The sequence below is a fragment of the Argentina anserina genome, chromosome 6 (genome assembly GCF_933775445.1).
Source record: "Argentina anserina chromosome 6, drPotAnse1.1, whole genome shotgun sequence".
NCBI lineage: Eukaryota > Viridiplantae > Streptophyta > Magnoliopsida > Rosales > Rosaceae > Argentina > Argentina anserina.
The window spans coordinates 25,240,807-25,263,538 of NC_065877.1; the positions used below are offsets into that span (position 1 = coordinate 25,240,807).

Consider the following 22,732-nt stretch of genomic DNA (forward strand, 5'->3'; position numbering starts at 1 on the left):
ATATTGCGTATATTAGTAATACATGTGTTTTTACTTATTTATATAGGAACATACGGCTCTTTATATGTACTAAAGTGCAGAATTGAGCTGATTACCCGTACATGTTTTTGTTGTGATTTTTTCAGTTCGTGCACGAAAGATTAATGGATGGAGAAGCCGAGAAGGAAAGGCACGCTGCTGTCGAAAAACTCACATGAAATGTTGGCGGCATTTCTTAAAGTCAGTTACGCTCGAGAGTTTTATCATCAAAGGACGGGAAAAGACAGTTATAAAATGAATTTTCTACCATGGACTTGATTGATCTTGAGGAAGCTTCAGAGGCAACCTTTGCACTACAATGGTTTGAATAAGATGCAGGCACCGCGACATGCAGTTTGACTGCCGTGATAATTTGAGCTAGACAATGTGAACAACTGGAATGATCAGAGTTTGATTTTTTTGAGAACTGAACTTTTTGGAAATTTCATAGACTTAGTGATTAATATTTTGTTCACCCCTCATAAATAGTGATTGATTTAACAGATATTTAAACTATCTTTTATATTTAAAAGTTAGAAGAATAGATTTCCAAACTTAAACGGCATAAATAGTCTTCATTGGCAGATTTTGTCTTCCTATGTTTCAAGTGATGTAAATCGAAGGGTACTAATAGGTGGTTGTTGGTAATGTATGCAGCTAGCCCCAGCATGTATGTGTAGAACAAGAATCTGAAAACAAACGAGAATGCAGACACATGTACAAATAAAATGTGATTTATTGAATATCAAGCGCGGGGTTACAATCTTTGTGAACTCCTCTGATTCTATCTCCGTATATGACTTGGCTCAAGGGTGACATGCACTTGATCTTGAGAATTTGAGTTTGATTTGGATTTCGATTTGATGAAGAACGAGCGATTTAGCTGCTTGATGATTCTTCATGGACTTGAGTTTGGATTTGGATTTGATGAAGAACGAGCGATTTGGCCGCTTGATGATTCTTCGTGGACTTGAGTTTGAATTTGGATTTGATGAAGAACGAGCGATTTGGTGGCTTGACGATTCTTCCTGGACTTGAGTTTGGATTTGGATTTGATAAAGAACGAGCGATTTGGTGGCTTGACGATTCTTCGTAGATTTGATGATCTTCGTGGACTTGATGATCTTCGTGGACTTGAGAGACTTCGGGATTTGTCGAGAGTGATATTGTTAAAGTGATTTTCTCTCTTCTTCTCCAAGCTTCAAAAAATCTCCCCCTCTCTTTATGTTGAAAGGGGTATTTATAGTGTCAAAGTTTCTATTTTTTAGAATATTTTAATGACACTAAAAATAATAAATTCTTTAATTGTATAATTAAATCAATATTATTTTCTTATTAATTTTAAATTAGTTATCCTCATAACTAAATTAATCAGAAAATAATTGACTTAATTATAACTGTTAAGGAATTTATTAATTTAATCAAATGTCTGATTAACATTTCGAATCGTCATTGACATTCAATTTTCGGAATCACGAGTTTTGATTACGATCATCCGTTTATGTGCTGACACGAGTTTTATTCAGATCCGCACTAACTTTGTTGACTTTTAGCCACGTGTGCAATTTTGTCGGGCTCTTGGTCGATTTAATTTTTTAACGAAAATAATTTATCTCATTAAATTTCATGTGTCTACAGTATGATTTAAATAAAAGAGAACTTCCATGCTTTTACTGCTTTGATCACAAGTATGTATTCCGAAGAAAGGAAGCATCGATCTCAATACTTTTTATTTATTTTGGATCACATGAATATGAAATTACATGAGGGAAAAATGGTGATTAATTACCAGGCTGAAACATTATAGCATTTGCTATAAGCTGCCTTGGTCCTGCCTTTATAAAATCAACTCAGCTCCTACTTTCTGCAAAGCCACAAACTAAAATTCTCCCCAAAAACACCACCACATTCCTATATAATTCAGCATTCTAATATTTTCTTTCATGTCAAACAGAGAAATAACTCTATACCAAAAAAAAAAGAGTACGGAAGGGTGGTTAACACAATTACACAGAAGCTGAGAATTATTGTGGCATTGAAGGCAAGGCCATAGACAATCTGTTTGATGAGTGGAAGAACAGTAGGTTTGTCAATTCTGTAAAATTCGTCTTCTCCCTGCACACAGTGAAGCCAGTCAAAACAGCCAGGAAGTGAGACAATTAAAGGCCTTGAGCACAGTGAATGAGGCCTTTGTGAAGGGTTGATGTCACAGGCCTAGTGTCATCAATCTAGGGTTTGATTACGTACGTTTCAAGCTTGCGCTTTGTTAGGGGCCTAGGGTCACAAATCTCCCATTAGGTCAATTCAAATTAATTAAAGGCAAGTTTGCATATTAACCACAAAAGATAGGGTAGCAACCCTAGCTTCGAAATCGTAACTTTAGCATATAAATAGAGAGTTCTAGTTAGAATTTAGGGCTCCACTAAATACAGTTCACCAGCGTCTTTCGAATTGATCGACAGTCGATTTTCATTCATCAACAAGATGTTATATCCATGTGCCTAGCTAGGTTATAAAGATAGATATCGAAGATATGGATCGAATATCCGAGCTGCTGGAAACCCACAAGGAGATAATCCTCTTTGCCATGCCAACTACAGATGCAATCCGTTTGAGCCTCTCGTCGAAGCATTGGCACGGCGTATGGAACTCTGCTTGGAACTCGCTGCCATTTATTCATATTAATTTAGAGGACTCAACTTTCACGGATGATTTCTTCAGAAGTAGACTCCGTGAACATGAAGATCAAAAGAGAATCGTTCAGCTCTGGCTCGAAGATCCCGTCGTCGTCAACAAGATGACACTCTGATTGTCACAATCCCGAAATTTCAAGTGTTAACTCAAAATCGAAGCCATGAAAAACTCTAAAATAATCTCAATAAATCAAAATCATTTTATAGTCACAGCATATCATTACTGAGATCACAGTACATCTCAGTCGAATTGATTATTATAATTCCAATTTATAATTCAAGCATTATATCAAATGGAAATGTAAAATCCTCTCAATCCTCACCACAAAATAAAATCAAGAAACTTCGAAATCTTCATAGTAGTTCTCTAATTCTGCTAATCCACACTTGCAGAACCCAGTAAGCTTTGCAGCTCGTATGAGTAAGACAACAGTATAACACACATAGTAATACAAGAGAAAAATACTGAAAACATTTAATTATAAATGTACTCATGAGTCACAGAACGGCCCATCTGGTTGTCCAATAATATCTGAAAATATAAGTGCTCATGAGAAATCGGGCAACCCATATGTTTACCCAAATACATTTATAATACGGGTACTCATGAGACCCAGGTACTCATCTGTTACCCCTCATACAGTACGCCGTCAGACATTAGGCAACTTATCTGTCACCCAATATCTAAAAATATGGGTACTCATAAGTAGGTAACCCATCTGTTACCCCTCATGCAGTACACCGGAAGACAGACTAGAGCTCTAACTGAATCGTAACTGTCGCCCGACCAAGGCTAAGTTTCGACATGCCAACACGTCCGAAGACAGAAAAACATTTTAACATAACTCAGGTTAAAACCACGTACAATACATTCCTCACATGTTATTGCACAAAAAGACAAGCGATTCATGCTTAAATAAAATAAATATCAGTGCTATAAATAAACTCATTTGAAATATATGTATGACAATATATAATATAGCAACTCATATATATGTAACGATTTTACCATTTCTACACATACACAACCCACTATATTATATACATATCATAGTTTAATCCTTTAAAATAAAGTGTAATTATGAATCACTGCCAAGGGTAGACTCGTCATAGTGAGATTTACTAACCTTATTTTCCTGGACGTAATTTTCCACAATACCGAAATCAAATCCTTTACTTGTTTTGTCGATCACCTAGATTGGATAAAATGTGGTTAAAAACGTTACGTAAAACCTCAAATGCCGAATCAGTACTATTGTTTTACTATTCAGCAATTTCCGGTTTTTATGTAATTACTATTCATGTAAATACTATTCATGTATTACTGTTCATGTACATACTGTTTACGTATTCATGTACACTAATGTACTATTCCATCATAAATATTGTTCTAGTAAATACTAATCACCGATTTACTTTTCAGAAAATTACTTTTACGATTACTATACATAAATTACTTTTACAATTACTGTACGTAAATTACTTTTACATTTTTACGGTACATAATTATTTTTAACATTTACCGTACAGAAATCACTTTTACAAAAATTTACTGTTCACGCGCCACTTCCAAAACCAGCGCGTAGCTCGCCCGCCGCCGCCCAAAACCCTTCATTTTCTTCCCCTCCACCCTTCCACGGCCTAAGGCCGTCTCTAGCCCATCTCACTCTCCCTCACGCGCCGCCAAGGGCGGCGGTATGTACCTCCCCTCCTCCTCCTCTGAAACTCCTAAAATCAACACAAAATCTACACACAATATGTACAACAATAGAATAAATGCATTTTCACACCTAGATTGGACCTAGGACCGCCGGGAAGTCGCCGAAGGAGCTCGAGATGCCGACAGGGTCAATTTTCGGGGAGGATGTGATGCGGCTTGATTCGAGTCTCAAATCAATCGCAGAAGGCACCGGGGGTGAGGGGTGGTGGAGAGGGACTATCGTCGAGTGCTTGCGTCGCCGGAGACGGAGCTTGGACGACGGCATAACGCAGGAGCTTCCAGTCGTCGATCGAGCTTCGTTGCGGCGAGCGGAGGCGTGACGCGTCCGAGGGTGGCAGCTGGAGACCGTGCGGTGCCTCAGGGACCGGCGGTGAGAGCCACGGAGGCCTGGGTTGTGAGATCGCCGGAGGCGATTTGAGAGAGAGAAGGTCGGGTGAGAGAGAGGGGGAGGATGGGTTTTTGTTTTAGGAAACCCTAATTCCCTAAAAATTCATTTTATACTTTTTCCAAAATCGAAAACTAACTTCCGTCGCTAATAACTTTCACATACGACGTCCGATTAGAACGCGTGATGTGTCCACGAAATTGTATCGACGAGCTCTACAACTTTCGTGAAGGAAGTTTTCGGAAACGAGCAACGGTGTAAAAGTCGACTCCCGCGTCGCGAAAACGTAACGTTTTTCCAATTTAGTTTTCCGAAGACGGTTCTGTTTTCGATTTGACATCGTCGTGAAGCGAAAGAAAATGTGATTTATTAAATTCTCCAAGTTTATTAAATTCTAAGAATTCATCCAAATTGAACCCGAAAAATCGGGTTATTACACTGATGTTGACCGGTGCCTAAAGATGGTCACTCAAGATTATGTGACAGAGTTAAAGCTCTCTATGGAACTAAGGTACCGATCGATTAAGTACCGATTTCTTCCTGCCCCTTTTGATGCTGGCTCCTTGTTTGTGCTGACCTTGAAACATTGTATGTTGGATCAAGCCTTAATCCAAAAGAATACAATCTTCCGTCGCCTGAAATCGCTCAAATTGTGGTATGTTTATTTGCATGGGCTATTCGGAGAGCTCCTTTCTAGATGCCCTTTACTGGAGAATTTGGATTTGAATAGCTGTGAAAAGATAACACATCTAGAGCTTTGTGATATTCCATATCTCAGGAATTTTGTCGTCGTGCATACAGTACACACTTGCAAGATTCAAGCACCCAATCTTGAATCTCTTGTTTATCGTGACCATAATTGAATGGCACAAGTTGAACCTTGAAGGAGTATGCTGCAGAAATCTGAAGAAGTTGGAGATAAATCATGAAGGCTCTTCGATCAGCAACAAATACATAGAGGAAGTTATCTGCAACTTTCCTTTTCTTGAAGACTTAAACTTGGTTGCTAGCATTTTTGAATCGGAATACGACGATGAGATCAAAACTTCAAGTGTCAAGATATCAAGTCGCTCCCTCACAAAATTATCAATTGGTGGAGAAATTGATGATGATGCAAACAACATCATCATCGATGCTCCAAATCTTGTTTCTTTTGAACACTACGGTGATTATATTCCACCCCCGGTTTTGATCAAATCTGCCAAGCTAAAGATACATAGGCTCAGTCTCTGTCTCACTGATTCATCAATAATAATTTCTGAATGCGCTCTCTACTTGCGAGAACATCTTGGCAAAGTTCAACCACATGTAGCAAAATCCTCGGAGTTGATAATATATTCTCCTGACGACGTAGTAAGTTAATTTTCTCTTTGTATCAAGTGCGTCCAGAATTGACTGTATTTTATTTCTTACCTCACTATGTTTCTTCTGTGCAAAAGAGAATTAAATCAAGAAAGCTGCGAAAGAAAAGACTTCCTCCGCGGCCAGAAATCAGAAAACTGTATCTGATAAATCTTCCAAAGTCTCGTATAGATAGTGAAGCTTTCATCGACGGCTTACTATGGAGCTGTAAACCAATGCAAATACGGGTGGAGTTGTCACCTTACCGTTAAATGTGTGTTTTTTGGGTATAAAGGACATTAAAAAGGGTACGGGTGCTATCATTCACCTACTAGAAAGTATTATGTCACTATGGATGTTACTTTATTTGAGGACATGAGCTATTTTACCTCTTCTGATACTGTTCTTCAGGGGAGAATTCATATTTTGAAGAACTGTATCATTGAGAGGGGAAGACAAGTAAGCCAGTATATATGGTGACAGGTTCAATTGAGATTACCAATGTGTCAGCTACACATGCACCACTAGATGATTCCAGTGTAGTCACTCTAGAGATTCATGTACAAGAAGATGACAACACAACGGTCCCTCATGTCTCCCGTACTATTGTTTATACATCTGACAAATACTCTCATGGTACGGAAGATCACTCATCTGAGGTTAGTCATTCTATTTGGGCTAATACTAGTGAGCCTAATAGTAGACAATATTTCTTGCTAAATAGGTCTACTCGGGGTCAGCCAACAAAAAAATATGAACCTACCCTTAAGGCTAAAGCTAAGTATCATGTAACTTTTCATATGCCTCTATTAATAAAGTACGTACTAAACAAGTAAACATCGTGCAGTATGACTGCATAGGATGAGATTCATGAGATGGCTCTTTCAATATCGGTGCAAGATACATGTTTTCATGTATTCATCCATAAATGGATGTTTTTTGTTGCATATTTCAGTTCGTATACAACATGCTAGTGGATGGAGAAGAGGAACCACCCTGCTGTCAAGAATTTCTCATCAAATGTTGGCGGCATTTCTTAAAGTCCGTTACGCTTGAGAGTTTTATTATAACCAAAGATGGGAAGAAACATTGTTATAATAACGAAAATTCCACCATGGATTTGACTGATTTCGAGGAAGCATGGGATGAAACCTTTACACTACAATGGTTTGATCACTTGGAAGCAGCTGCAGGCATTGGTACATGAACTTTGAATGCATGGATAGTTTGAGATGGACATTGTCAGGAGTGTACAAGTATAATGTGGTTTAAATCGATTTTTGGAATTTGCTAGAATTTTTGACAATTATTTGGTTCGCCTTTAACTCATAATCAAGTAGCGATAGAACTAAATTTCCTAACTCGAAGGATGCTAAGATATCATATATGACCTTCATTTATCATGGCAGATTTTGCTCTACAATTTGTGATTGATCATCACAAATTACATCTTTATCATGGCAGATTTTGCTCTACAATCTGTGATTGCTCATCACAAATTACATATTTAATAAATATAAGGGCACATTTCATATTTAATAATGTCTTGCATCACGAGAATGTATGATCTAATTAAAGAACTTTGCTACACTGCTTTGATCACAAGGATGTAGTATTCCGGAAAAAGGAAGCATCTCGATACTTGTATTATTTTGGACATGAAAATGGAATTACATAAGGGAAAATGGTAATTTGCAGGCCGAAGCAGTATAGCATTGGCCGCTTACAGGTCCTGCTTTTATACAATCAACTCAACTCTCTTACTTTCTGCAAAGCCACTAAATAAAACTCACCACAAACACAAGATTCCTGGGGTGAAAGTGGGCAGAGCAGAAAGGTGCAGGAATAAGATGAAAAAATGCGAGTTTTTAGTCGGAACATAAAGAGTAGAGTGCCAAAAAGTTAAAACGCTCGGGTTTCCTGAGAAAATCTCAGGACTCATCATCTTCAAGGTACTGTGAGTGAGAAGCGGCAATAAGGGCAGCTCCAATTCCAGAACCATCATTAGAGTGTTCAATAACTATAGATGCACCGGCTTCCTCTCCAAGCAATTCTCTTAAGGTATTCTCCATGCACTTACTATATTCAGTGTAGTGCTCAAACAATCCACCATCTAATGCTATAACTGTCTTCTGTTTTTCCCCATCCCTGAAGACATCTCTTCCCAGCTTTTTCAGAACCCCCAAGATTCCAGCAGCAGCAAGGCGAGCCCCACGTGTGGCAACAATATTGCACAGCTCAACAATAAGTTTCCTCACTTTAAGAGAAGTATTTGATATCTGAAATAGAATAAAAGATATTTCAAAAACTTTAAATCTACAGACTGAATAAAGTAGTTTGGCGACAACATTTCTGAGTGATCAATGCAGTAAAAAAAGAGTATTGGCAGCAAAATTCAACCTCAGCAGAACACCAAAAATTAATAAAAGATCGCTACAACTTCACTAGATAGAACATACTTTATCATCAAGACATACAGATGATGCAAGTTACATCATGGTGAAAAGGTGAAGTCAATTTAATAAGGTGTAACTCGAGACAGCCTAAAAAAGATATACCTTTAATATCAGTTAACTCCATACAAATGATGCAAAGTACTAATTATGGTTTAAAAAATCAATATAATAAGGTTTGACTTGACACCAATTGAATTTCGATAATGTGAGAAGTTAGATATACTTCCAATATAAATTCACTGGATATTACACATTTAACGATGAAGACAAATGATGCAAAGTATAAATCATGGTTATGTGAATTTATTTCACAACAATTGAAACTCTCTACAGCCTAAGGGGTTAGATTATACCTCCAATACATTCTTCAATATGTCCCGTACAACTTTAAGATCGTATGAAGTGTCATGATGCATTGCGGACATGTCAGGTGTCCTGTGTGATTCACATTTCACAAATTATGTACTGCAAAAAAATAAAAGGACCGGAGGCATAAAATCTAATAATATAAAGGAAGTTTAATGACTTAGATCTGAAGAGAAACAATATGCAGACAAAAGCAACATATACAGCAAAGACTACATAATAAGCTCAAGAGATAACCTCAAAATGAATGGAACTTTTAATTTTGGCGGAACAGTATCACCAAATATGGAAGCCTCTTCAGCGATCCTATGAAGAGCTCGGCGAACGATTTCTCCCAAATACATTCCAGAAATTATCTTCTCAAAAATCTGAGGACTCGAGAAATTAATATACATGCAGTGTCAAGTATTTTCAGAAGGTAGAAGTTGAAGCAAAATTTCAGAAGTCCAAAAAGAACAATCACCTGTTCGCCCGGATTTAAACTTTCAGTGTCCAATGAATGATCATAATCCGTTAATGGAAGATGTGCAGACCTGAAGTTGCCCCACTCCATGTTGATAACCTAAGGTCCATATACATTCATTACTCTACAAAGCTAACTTACTACATATACCTGTACTACCATAATGGTAAAATAGAAAATAAAAAAATAATAGATAATAATAATTATAATACAGAAATATCAGATTGTAAGTAGTCAAAGTGTGTGACGGAACTGCTAACCATGTCTCCAGATTTAGGTAGAAGGCCATGCCATTTTGGTATGGCATGTGCACGTTCAACATATGCTGCATTTGTCCCAGTACCTAATATCACAGCTGCAACAACATCATTATTGTTGTATATACCTCCGGCCAATGTTCCAACCGTGTCATTAACCTGGTGGAAGAAAGTATTCACTATCACCCAACTTTGATGTAAAAAATTAATATGAAAAAGCCCAAGACATAAAACTATTGAATAGGATCAACGTGAAGGTCCTTAATTTTTGGTTTAGTGCCCTTAAATCATCAAAAAAGCTTACCAGAGCGGACACGCGCATATCAAGGCCTTCTTTTTCAATTGCTTTACTCAATTCAGCCACAACATCTCTGCCAACCTAATCATCAAGCGATTAAAGTTAATAAGGATGAAGTAAAGGCAAACAAAGAGGTCTTGTGATTTTAGACCACGTTTTTAGATGATGAACATGGAGAGAAACTTCACTAACTAAGAGTGTCAAGAACAAAACGAGAACTTCACAATTTCTAGTATTTGAGGATGATGAGGCCAGTATATTACAGGAATTCACCAAATTGAATAACCCTACAAGCTCACTTAACTATGTACCACGACTTTTAGCACATAAGAGGATGCCGGCTATCAGGGTGGCATGAGCCCAAAATATAATATGTTGACGATGAACCTCAGACGGAAAAACACCACAGGAACTTTTGATATATCAGACCGATACTGTAGTATGTCTTTTTTATGCCAAAAAGCTATGCAACTCTCAAGTATGCACCAAAAAGAAAACGTCCCCTTTTGGAATTCTAAAGGGCACACTCAAGTAAAAGGATGTGCTTTGAGTCCTATCAAAGCTGCTAAAAGCAATTAATAGATGAAACTACTGTTAAGCAACAATTTCTGAAAACAATACATGGAAAGGAAATATTAAGAAGGATTCTCTCTAGTCTTCCTTCACATACATAAACAATTAGGGAGAAGTATACACAATATCAGAAGAAAAGACCACGTTGTGTTCTTTAAAGTTATGAAAGCAGATCTAATTGCATGAGCAGGAGTATCAGACATCTGTACAGATTTATTTCTTCAGCGTACAAAGGAGATGAAAGACCTAGAAAGGAAAGACAAAGATGAACTCCCACTGTGGGTGTATGGTCCGTGCTCTACCACTAGTGATTTGAGAGGCTCCACTGTAATTTATCAGATTCTGGCCAGCATACTTCATTTTAATCAATTCCATTTCTGATGAACCAAATACAACCGAAGACACAATATGACCAGAAAACTTATGACACAAATTTAAGAGCATCACAAGGACTGACTTATTAGGTACTTCATGCATCCTTTATTTGTAATATAAATTCTATAGTAAAAACAAACTTGATTTTTCAGTCACATATGACAACTAATCACAAAGGAAATGGACCTGACACAATCATATCGTATGACTATGCACTCAGTGCTCTTCTTTTGGATCTTTCCATGAAAGAGTTTACTTCTTTTAATAAGGGAAACAGATATTACAGAATATAAAAGGAGCGAAAGTAATGAGGACTGTACTGTATCATCTATAGAGAAGCCTTTCGTCCACTTAATTAGAGTCCCAGAATTAATTGACGTTTGCTGCACAGGGAATGAGAAGGTAAAACCTAGTTCTCTCTGCCTGCCAGGAGGGAGTTGATATTCTGGACCTTCTTTACCGACAAATTTAGCAAGTTCTGCTGCAATGAATTCAAACAGTGCCTGAAATCACAATCAGCTCTTAGACTTCCCTTATGTAAACCATGAATTACAGTGGTATTAATTACTTCACAACTTACTTCTGAAGTTCCAGTCATCAGACCTTCTGGAATTGACACCTCTGTGAATTCCTGATTAACAAGTCCACGACCCTTTCCCCCCAATTGAACCCGCAGCACACGGAAGTTTGTTCCTCCGAGGTCCAATGCATAAAACAACCCTTTCTCATTCCTGAAATATGCATAAAGAAACGATAGGCATTGAGCGTCGGCGTATCTCAAGGACAACTATTTAACCAAAGTCAAAGTTAAACAAAGCTAAAACGTAAAGCATATAGCGTCAATCACAATTTGGCTGCAGAAAAGTTCAACAAATGGGCACATATGATGCATCTGTCGATTGTCAACAGACAACGGCAAAAATAGGGTTTGCCTATACATTTGCTCCGGCACACTTTCTACAGCAAGATCTCTCGGAAACATCAACATGAGAAAACAAACAAATCCACACATTTTTGGCATTGGTATGATAGCTCAACCCATCTAATCACAAAGAACGAAACCTCATATAAATAAAGACCACCAAAACAGAGTAACAAATCACAAACAATCGGATCAAGAACTGATCTTCCAATCCAAACAGATCAATCCCAAACATAAAACACATCCCGCATCGGAGATCATCACTAATCCGATCGAGCTCATATTCACATTGCAAATCCAAAAGCACTAATTCATTCGAGAGATGCATCAATATATATTACCCAGTGGGGAGATTATCGACGTAGCTGATGATCATCTTGAGCTTGCTGCCACCCTCGGAGGCGAGACCGGCGTGCATCTCGACGGTCATGGCGTCGGCGACCTGTTTCAGCTTTGAAATGGGGGTCCCACACTTCTCCTCCAGCTCCTTGACGATGGCGGTTGCTTTGGACCACTCGCCGCAGCCCCGCATGCGCTGACGCACAAGCACAGCCGCCGCCACCGTCACCACGGCGGCGCCGCACACGATCATTACCGCCTTCTTCCCCATGATACGATGAATCGGTTTGGTTTTGGTTGGGAGTTGTTGTTCGGGGAGAACGAGGAAGGAAGAAAATGATGAGAATGAAAGTCGAGGTTTGTTTGGTTGGGAATTATAAGTGGGAAATTCAGCAAGTTTTAAGTAACCGTTTGAGTAGGACCTTCCATATTTGGAATTTTCACTCAAAATTTCTTTCTTTTTTTTTTTTCTTTTCCTTTTGGCTTTTAGTTACCCCATAGGCTTTTACTCGGCCCAATCTGCGAGAACTCCCGTCAAAACCTGCTTTTGTAGATAGAGGGTCGGGCTTAGTTTAGAAGTTTGAAACCTGGTCCGATCCGCCAAAAGCCCGCAAGGCTCAGTCTGTAAAAATCCGCCAAAAAATAAAATATTATACATGCATATATTATATTATACATATATCAATTATATGTCTTTTTTGGTAATAATTATACATAAAATATCATATATGTTAATAATACTAGATTTAAAATTTTATATATCTTTATATTATAATTGTATACTAAATTTAAAATAAAATTGTAGCATTATGAAGCAATTGTATGAAGTATATGAAGTAAACTTCTTGAAATTAATCGACACCAGCTGATGTTATCGGTACTAATATTTAGGGACTTAGTTAAAACTTCATCTAATTAGGACATCGTCTGACCGTCAGAATTTCTGGTAAACCGAAAACACCACTAATATGCCTTAAGGGATGACTCATTACCAAGAAGGCGTTCGCATCTATGAAATCATCTAATTTTTGTCACCGATCATGCGCGGTCGAACTGAGGAAACACATTTGGCAAAGCCCCGGTCAATAAGGTTTTAATATGTCAAAATGCCTTCTTTTTTTGTTAACCGTAGGTACGGACAGTCAAACTATGTCCAAAATGAACGAAATTTTTACAGGGTCCCTAAAATATATATATATGTATATATATATATATCGATTACATATGCTGGTGTCGATCGACTGTATTTAGAACCGGAGTTGTCGATCGTCAAGGTGTCCACTAATGTATTATAACTTTTTTTATACTAGGTTTAAACTAAAACTATCGCATTATAAAGTGACTATATGAAGGAAAATTTTCGGGATTAATCGACACCAGCTGATGAGATCGGTACTTATATTTAGTGACCCCATAAAAATTTCATCTAATTCGGGCTTTGTTTGACCGTCAGAATTTCCGGTAAACCGAAAACACCACTAATATGCTCTGAGGGATGACCCATTACAAAGATGCAAACGCCGAAAGTTGTTTCCATTTTTGAAATCACCTAATTTTTCTACCTATCGTGCGTGGTCGCACTGAGAAAACCCATTTAGCAAAGCCCCGATCAATGGGGTTTCAATATGTCAAAACGCCTCTTTTTTTGTTCAAACCATGTCCAAAACGGATAAAAATTTTACAGGGTCCCTAAATATATATACCGATCACATCTGCTGATGTCAATCGACCATATTTTAAACTGGAGTTGTCGATCGCCTAAGTGTCCACTAATGTATCATAACTTTTATATTAGGTTTAGAATAAAACTATCGCATTATGAATGAACTATATGAAGGAAACTTCTCGGGATCAATCGACACCATCCGATGTGATCAGTATATATATTTAGTGACCATTTTAAAATTTCATTCAATTCGGACCTCGTTTAACCGTCGGAATTTCCGGTAAACCAAAAACACAACTAATATGTCATAAGAGATGACCCATTACCAAGATGTGAATACCAAAAGTTGTTTACATATTTGAAATCACCTAATTTTTGTCACCAATCGTGCATGGTTGCAACGAGGAAACCCCGGTCAATGGGATTTTATTATGTCAAAACGACTTTTTTTTTATTAACTGTAGGTACAAACGGTCAAACCATGTCCAAAACAGATGAAATTTTTACGAGTTCCCAAAATATATATATCGATCACATATGTTGGTGTCGATCGACCATATTTCGAATTGGAGTTGTTGATCACCGAAGTGTCCACTAATGTATCATAACCTTTATATTATGTTTATTATAAAACTATCGCATTATGAATGGACTATATGAAGAAAACTTTTCGGTATCAATCGACACCATCCGATGTGATCAGTATATATATTTAGTGACCATTTTAAAATTTCATTCAATTCGGACCTCGTTTGACCGTCGGAATTTTCGGAAAACCAAAAACACCACTAATATGTCATAAGAAATGACTCATTACCAAGATGCGAATACCAAAAGTTGTTTACATATTTGAAATCACCTAATTTTTGTCACCAATCGTGCATGGTTGCAACGAGGAAACCCATTTGGCGAAACCCCGGTCAATGGGGTTTTATTATGTTAAAATGCCTTTTTTGGATGATCGTAGGTATGGACAGTCAAACCATGTTCAAAACGGACGAAATTTTTACGAGGTCTCTAAATATATATATCAATCACATTTACTGGTATCGATCGACAATATTTCAAAACTAGAATTTATTAGTAACTTTTTTTTAAGAATGTTTTCTAATAATTCTGTTATTGTTCCAAAAAAAATAAGAGTATTGTGTTTTTTTTTCTAATACTAGTCTGCAAGGCCGGACTCGGCCCGCAAAACTCCTTACCTGCATAGTTTTACATATTGGTGAAAGAAAATGATTAATCGACCAGAGTTTTTACTTTGTAGAGTGGATTACAATGTGTGTAAGATGAAACTTGGGGCAGAGCTTTACAATGTGTTTACATGTCTCTTCGAAGATGCAAATAACATAAACAAGAGATAGCCAAAGCTAAATACATCATATGGTACAAAATCATACAAAATGAACCGCTCATAAAACCATGTTAAAGAGAAGAAAGTGAAAACAATCTGTACTTGTAAGTTAACATAACAATTGTTATCTTATAAACTCACATCTTTATTTTGATCCTAATGCTAGTGAAAATCTGAACTCAGGACCTCCATTCAGTCCATTGTATTCGCTAGACCGCTAAGGCATAACATTTCACATGTGCAGTAATAACGTTGTCCTCTTCCCATGATAATTGGTAGAAAGGAACGGATACATTGGAATTTTGTGTGTAACTTGATTTGTAACTTCTCACTGTTACTTCCCAAAGCATTCTCATCTTCCTGAATCCTTAGATTTGACCCCTTCCAAGTAAGACAGTAATTTCTACACGTATTTTGGTACTAATCAAGGCTCAAATAAACCAGTGTAACACAATTACCAACATTTTGGGGTTCGAATCTCATAAAAAGGTTTGGCATTTGATGGCAGTCATGGCACTAAAGCGAACTTGCACCTCCACCTCCCGAGTCCCTTGCCAACACATCTAATACCATTGGAGCTCCTATCGCCACCGAAAATATCATAAATTGGTGCATCAGATGGTTACAAGGAATAGGTTCTTAACACTTGTATAGCAACACCTGAAATGATTTACTTTTCTAATAGCAACGAGATGATGATAAATTCGAACCATTACTAAAGCTGTAAAAAGGTAATTTGAGCGCAACCAAGTAATGAGAGAGAGATGAAAGAGACTGGAAATATTTAATATTACCATAACAAAGCAGATAATGTACAAAGATGTCATGAGGATATATATATACACCCTCAGCAGTACCCACATTCACACCCTCATACAGAACCTAACCAGCCTACAACATTAAGAGCATTACAGAGCCACACTCACTAGGGTAAACAAGACACTGGGGATTCTTTGTTTTTTCTTTTTTCTTTTTTTTTTCCTTTTTTTTTTCCTTCTGGATCTGGGATTGTCAAGTTAAAACCACCAGATGATGAAAAGTATATTAAAAAAAAAACCTATATCTGTTTGCAGAAGTTGATGAGTTCTGAATCAGTTGTTTAGAGAGAATCCAGAAGCTCGGAACTTAAGCATATCAGAATGATTCCAAAGCCGTAGAAACATTATACAAGAAGCCACCATCCTCAGTTTGAAGTACTTGATTTGAATGCGAAAGTTTGGATGGACGAGCATGCCTGAAAAAGAATGAAATGAAAGCCAGCAATAGAAAGAACACTTACCCAAGCAGCTGGCTTTCTTCCTTTCTCATTTAAGTCCCACATAATTTCACAGCCAAATTAATATAAGACTAACTTGCTCAGCCAATTGAGGTCAAACCCAACCTGCCATAAATTGCACCAAAAAGAGAAGCATAAAAATAATCAATACATTAAAGTATAAAAAGTGGTATATATAAGAGTTGTAGATGACATGCCTCATCACTGCTTTCTGCACACCTTCCGATCTGACTCCCTCGCTAGGATGAAGTACCATCCCAAATGCAGCATTTAACTTCAAATTAAAAAAGGAGGAAAAGAACAAAGAAAGAAAGAAAGAAAGAAATTAGGTAGAATGGTCACTGCAAAGTCTAATAATGTCAAAGAAAGTAAGAGCAGATTGTATCCACAAATGCCCAACGTTTTAAAGCATGCAGCACAAGTGAGGACTCAAACACAGATCCAGTCAGGACGTGCATTATTGTTTATAAATACCTCAGATGTTGCTACTTCTATGCATTGGCGCATTTGGTCATATAAGTTCTGAGTTCATGAGTGAAAAATCTGAATAACAAAAATAATGCAATAAAAGGCAAGTAAATGAAGGAGCTTATTAAAAACCTCTAATCCTTCTTGCGATCCATTTTGCAAACAATTGCCGTTATCACCAGACATCTTTTCATTCGATTCAACTACCTCCAAACTAAGGGATTTGTCCAAAGTCTCTGGAGAAGCACTTCCCTCTTTGTGAGTGATAATTTCAGGGGATACTGAATCATGGGTCTGAGGGCTAATAGATCGCCGTTTCGGTGGTGATCCCCCACCAAGATCATTCTTCCTCTTCAGGGCTCTCTCACCAGAGCCCGTCGGACTAACGTTATTATCATGCTGCAGGGACACAATTCTAGACGGTTTAGCTCGCTTACAACCATCAGGAAACACATAGGATGGTAGTTGCCTTCTATGAACGTGAGAAACGTATATTTTCATCCCTCGTTTCCGAAAATTGTACATCTCAATTGAGTGTCTGAACTCATCAACAGACCCTCGTATATCAAACCGCTGACCCTGAACCTCTTCACCCTGCTTCCTCTGCAAACCCATATAGAAAGCACTATGTGCATGCTGCTTGGTTGTATCAACATACTCATGAGGATATGGGTGGCATTGTAACATCTCCATAGTATCCCGTTCAATCTGTAAGTGTAAACAAACACCAGAGCTTCTCAAATGCATTGTACTATACGAGAAAGTCCTTATTTCAGCAGAAAAAAAGACAAAAAAACAGACAAAAAAAACCTACTATGTTTGTATTACCAATAGAGTCAATTGCCTCAACCGAGATTCCACCCAGCCTTTCCAAGCACGAAGATCATCCACATCAACTGCAACAATGTCGACCTGGAGATAGTTCTTATAGCTTTCAAAGAACAAATATGGTTCAAACAGAGCAGGCCACCTATATTTATTCAGCTCTATTTCCTGGTTTTAGCACACCAAAAAAAAAAGCTCATTCATCAGTTACAAAGTACAGTCACATATATAAGAAAGGAGGGGAAAACAGAACAAGTACACACCCCACAAATCTTGTTCCCATGCTGAAACTGTTCCATCATGACACGGAGGGTACTTTTAGAAACATTGTAGCTAGAGTTCATACAAGGGTATGCAGGAGTTATAATTGGCATATGATGAGTCCGGTCGCGAGGATTTTTCCGTGGATCCCAAACACTAAAACCAAGTTCATCCTTCTCAATGGCACATAACATGACAGGATTTGGCCATCGCCATTGTGTATAGACTCTAAAAAATCGAGATACCAGCATGCTGGGAACTGCATTAGGATAAAGTTGACAAACTCGGGCAACAAGAAGGGCCCAATTCACACCGCCAAGAAATCCAGTAACCTAAACATAAATCAGTTTTACACATCAGATATAGGCCTTGATGTGAAATACTAGAATAGGCCAAAACATTTCTGAAGTGACAAGCTACTCACATTGGAATACACACCACGCCTTTTCGCCCAAAACTTCAAGCATCGAAGAGTTGTACAGAAATGCTACAACAAATATAAGCCTTAGCTTAGATAAAAATAGCAGGCAATTGAAAAAAAAAACTAGAGATGCACAGAAATTGGTCCACCTCCACATTTGGAACAAGCTTAAGAATTTGATCAGCAACCCTGCAGCCATTAAGACTTCGAACAGTAGGTTCGTCGACATCGTACAACAGAGATACGTCAGAAATGTCCAGGTCCTGTATATTACCCAAAGCAATTAAGCGAAATGGTAGATATAGACAAACTAAAAAAAGAAAATAAGAGCAAGACACTGCATAAAAACATACAAACTAAGAGGCCCTGCTCTCTTAATACTTCATTTTTATACAGACTGTAACAAGACCCCCTCAAGTAATCCATAACTTGCAAAACAGAAGAAGTAGCAAACTTTAATGTAGAAGAACAATTTTGAAGTGCATAAGGGAGATGAAATGAAGGCAAATTAATTTAACAGATAGGATTTAGCCTTGTTAACTAACTCTTATGATCAGGACAAAAACTAATTTTATCAGCCCTCCATATATATATATATGTGTACCTTTTTTGTACTTTGGAAGAAATTAAATTTGAACCCTTCCTCTCTCTCTCTCTTTTTTTTTCTTTCAATTTCGTTCTTCCTCCTTTGTTGTTTTCTTCTCCCTTCTCTTCATTTTTACCATAGACATTCATTAGCAATCCCTGGTCATATTTAGAAAGAGATAATCCAAGACTGGACAGCAATCAAGTCCCCAGCCCAATCCGCAAACCAATAATACATTTTTTATTATTTACTTTTTTTTAATCATTTTTGATGTTAAAGTCAAAGGGAAGAGCTCAGCACTTACTTCAGGTACAACAAGCAAAGAAACGCTTGCGTAAAGGAGATCGATTGATATTCCATCAAACTTAAACCTCATTACAGGAACATGAGCATCTGGAACTGGTTGCAGTTCAGTCACTTCTTCCATTTCAGCAAGTATGTCATGCAATACAAAGAAGAAGTCTTCCTGAAAATAACAAAGTTTATTAAACAGATATATACTGAATACTGAATAATTGCAAGATAATAACAATAAATACATGCGACTGCAATCAGTATTTACCTCACGGTTGACATAAGATGGCCCAACACAATGTGTCGATGTCAGCCCCAGGACCATGTACCTATCAAAAAGGACAACTCAAGTGCATGCCTTTGTAAAAGAGAAAACCATAACGCAAACAAGAGAAAGCATACTTACCCCGAGCCTATAGGAACCAAATGTAAAAATAAGAGCATTTGCTTTCTCAACCATCTGATCTGTGTATCCTCTCAACTGAGTAAGTTGCTTCACCCAGTCCTTAACAATCTACAATCAGAAGACAGAAAAGAAAATACTATCACAAATCAGAAAAGCAGATGTACGATTCAGACTCTTCAATTTTGCAGTAGTCAGTAGATATCTTGGTTACCAAAAACATGAATGCAACAAAGAGTCCTAAAATAATGAGCAAGCCATCACTGTACCACAGGCCAAGCTCAAAAGTGCACCGAAACAAGATCTCAGAGACACCTTCAGATAATCACACCCCATTCACATATGCAAAACCAAACAGTTGCATATCCTATTCTACCATACATTCAAGCGTCAAAAGTTAGCTTTAGTACTTCCTAGTCTAAAAGCTACCACAAAAACAGAAATTTAAACTAGACATCTCAATATTGCACATTTGCAAAACAAATAAATTGAGAGAAAGTCTAATTAATCAAATAATTAACATGAGGCCTTATTGATTAAGTCAAAACTAAAAAAAAAGTTAGCCTAAAGTCTTCATGCAAAAATAGGGAGAATCATAATTGCATCACCTACATTATCTTCTAAATACAAGCATAGAACAAATAATCATGAATATAACCTCCTCATCAAGCTCATTCCAATCCAAACCAATAACTCATACCGACCCGACGACACACAATTCAACTACAGCTCCAATTCCAGCCCAATCAATTACACACTAACCTGCTCGATTCGCCGAAGAACCTCCTCTCTCTTGGCAGCTTCCTCTTCACTCTCATACAGCCCGGCTTCAACCAACATCTGCACAAAAACCAAATTCACTATTACACAAACAGAAATCAAACTCTCCCAATTCAAAATCTCAACGGCCACAAACCTTCTCCAACTCCAGAGTCCTCTGAGTATCGGCCTCGGTGGGCCCGGCCGTCGATAACGGCCTCGTCACCCCGAACTGCTTTGCACTCAATCCCTCCGAGCTCACCATCACAGCATCACAAACCGAAGATCGCAGGAGAAATTCGATTCAAAACAAACAGGGATTGAATGAACCCTAGAATTCTATATAAGGGAGAAGATTGGAGAACCACCGAGTCAGTTGAGGAATGGGAAATTCGAAACCCTAAAGCGCGTCGGAGAGAGAGAGTGTGTGTGATTTTAGGTGGCGGTGGGTAGGATTTTTAGGTATGGTCCGGTTTTTTTTTTTTAAATTTTCTTTGGTGGTTATCTTGATTTTTTTATTTTTTATTTTTCTTTTTTTGGGGTAACGGTGTTAGGTGTTAGGTCTTAACGGTGTTCGTTTTGTATGCGTACTGGAAGCTATAACGGATTCCTTGAGCTTGTGACACGTGGCGACGCAGGGAATACTTAATTACCCCGAGAGCTCGATTATTTGATCTTTGGAATTTACTGAGATTGGTGATGGTGGAGAACCTTGGCCGTAGCACAGACCCTGAGATACAACATCATTCTTCTAGAATTTGTTGAACGACAAGAATAAGTTGATCTCATACTGAAAAGGATAATTAGTTTAAAGAAAAATTTGGGTTTGTTTCATGGTCTACACCTAGCTCTCGTAGGTTAAAGATTTCAAGATTAGAAGTTGAGTCTGATTCTTTAGTGCTTATCAATCTTCTTCAATATGATAATGCGAATCCTCTTGGGACCTTGATAATGAATTACAGAAGCCTGATGTGTATCTTTGATTTTATTGATGTGAAGCATGTCCACAGAGAGAGGAATATGGTAGCTGACATCCTTGCTAAACATAATACCTCTAATGATAGAGGAATATGTATCTTACATGACCCTCCGACGCTGATTTCTAATGTTATGTTGAATGACATTATTGGTCTTTCTAGAACTATAGATTATGACTTGTAGCTCTGACTAGTTTTTTTTCCTTTTTTTATTTAGGCTAATGGTCTCATTTGTACCCAAAAAAGAAAAGGATAATTAGTACTAACTTATAGATTCATAGAGCAAAATAGATATAGGTTTGGGTCTAATTAGTAGGAATGTCTAAGTATCGATTTGGTATGTATATGAATAAAAAATCCCAGAAAAAAATTAGCTAGAAATGTCTTCAAATACTCTTTCACTAGCATTAGCTTTGTGCGTGAAAAAATAACTGTTTTTTAGAAAATTAAATGTAGAGTGCAATTATTATATAGAGAAGTTAGATTTGTAAAATAACTTATTTATCCATTTCTTTTTCAAAATTATTTATTATTTATTAATTTAGTTTTTATAACTATATCCTTTATATATTAAAAGCTGAATTTAATTAACTTATAATCTAAGATTATTAACGTATTTTCACAATTTGGCTTTTACGACTATATCCTTCGTACATAAAAAAACTGAATTTAATTATGGGCCAATTACATATAAGGCAAATCCATGACTCTTATTTTTTAAATAAGGACATCCAAACATTTTTACCCATATAAGGGCATCTCCAACAGTGAGAGTTATTTTAGTAGCTAAATATGATTTAAAATGTACTATAGCTAGTTTGTTAATGAGTTATGCTCCAACAGATACCTAGACTCAAATTGAGCTATAAATTGAACGTTAGAAAATTTAATAAAAAATTATTTTCTCTCTCAACCATAGCTAAATTTAGCTACACCTTTTAGCTAAAGCTAAAGTTAGGTACATTTTAGCTAGGAGAGAAAAGTTAGCACAAATCTAGCCAAATTTCAAAATATTTTTGAAATTGCTAGTCTCTTGGAGATGCCATAAGGTCAGTTTACCATAAAAACAAAATTACAAATTGCCACTAGATTTCAAAAAACACTAAAACCACCACTCTCTCATTTTCGGCGAAGTCTCCGACCCATCTCAGGTGAGTTTCGTCATCTCTAGTCAAACTCTGATGAGTTCTGATTAGCTCCGGCAAGGTCCCGGCCAACTCCGACGAGGTCTCCAAC

General features: G+C 37.3%; 2 protein-coding genes across 2 annotated transcripts; both read right to left on the reverse strand.

The window, feature by feature from the left end:
* Window positions 1-7,708: 7,708 nt before the first annotated feature.
* On the reverse strand, window positions 7,709-12,562 carry LOC126800785 (hexokinase-1-like). Its single transcript, XM_050528199.1, has 9 exons — window positions 12,209-12,562; window positions 11,526-11,676; window positions 11,266-11,448; window positions 10,004-10,078; window positions 9,703-9,858; window positions 9,443-9,541; window positions 9,217-9,347; window positions 8,967-9,048; window positions 7,709-8,436 (listed from the first exon to the last, which is right to left on the reverse strand). Exons 1-9 carry the CDS (start codon window positions 12,475-12,477, stop codon window positions 8,089-8,091), a joined length of 1,494 nt encoding a protein of 497 aa, XP_050384156.1. The 5' UTR covers window positions 12,478-12,562; the 3' UTR covers window positions 7,709-8,088.
* Window positions 12,563-16,034: 3,472 nt separating this feature from the next.
* Window positions 16,035-20,961, reverse strand: LOC126800781 (nuclear poly(A) polymerase 4-like). The gene is given in 12 exon segments (XM_050528193.1): window positions 16,035-16,776; window positions 17,103-17,678; window positions 17,799-17,963; window positions 18,059-18,388; window positions 18,481-18,543; window positions 18,627-18,740; window positions 19,368-19,529; window positions 19,626-19,656; window positions 19,658-19,686; window positions 19,764-19,871; window positions 20,523-20,600; window positions 20,677-20,961. Coding segments are annotated over 12 exon segments (1,944 nt in total). The 5' UTR covers window positions 20,785-20,961; the 3' UTR covers window positions 16,035-16,596.
* Between the last annotated feature and the right edge of the window lie 1,771 nt (window positions 20,962-22,732).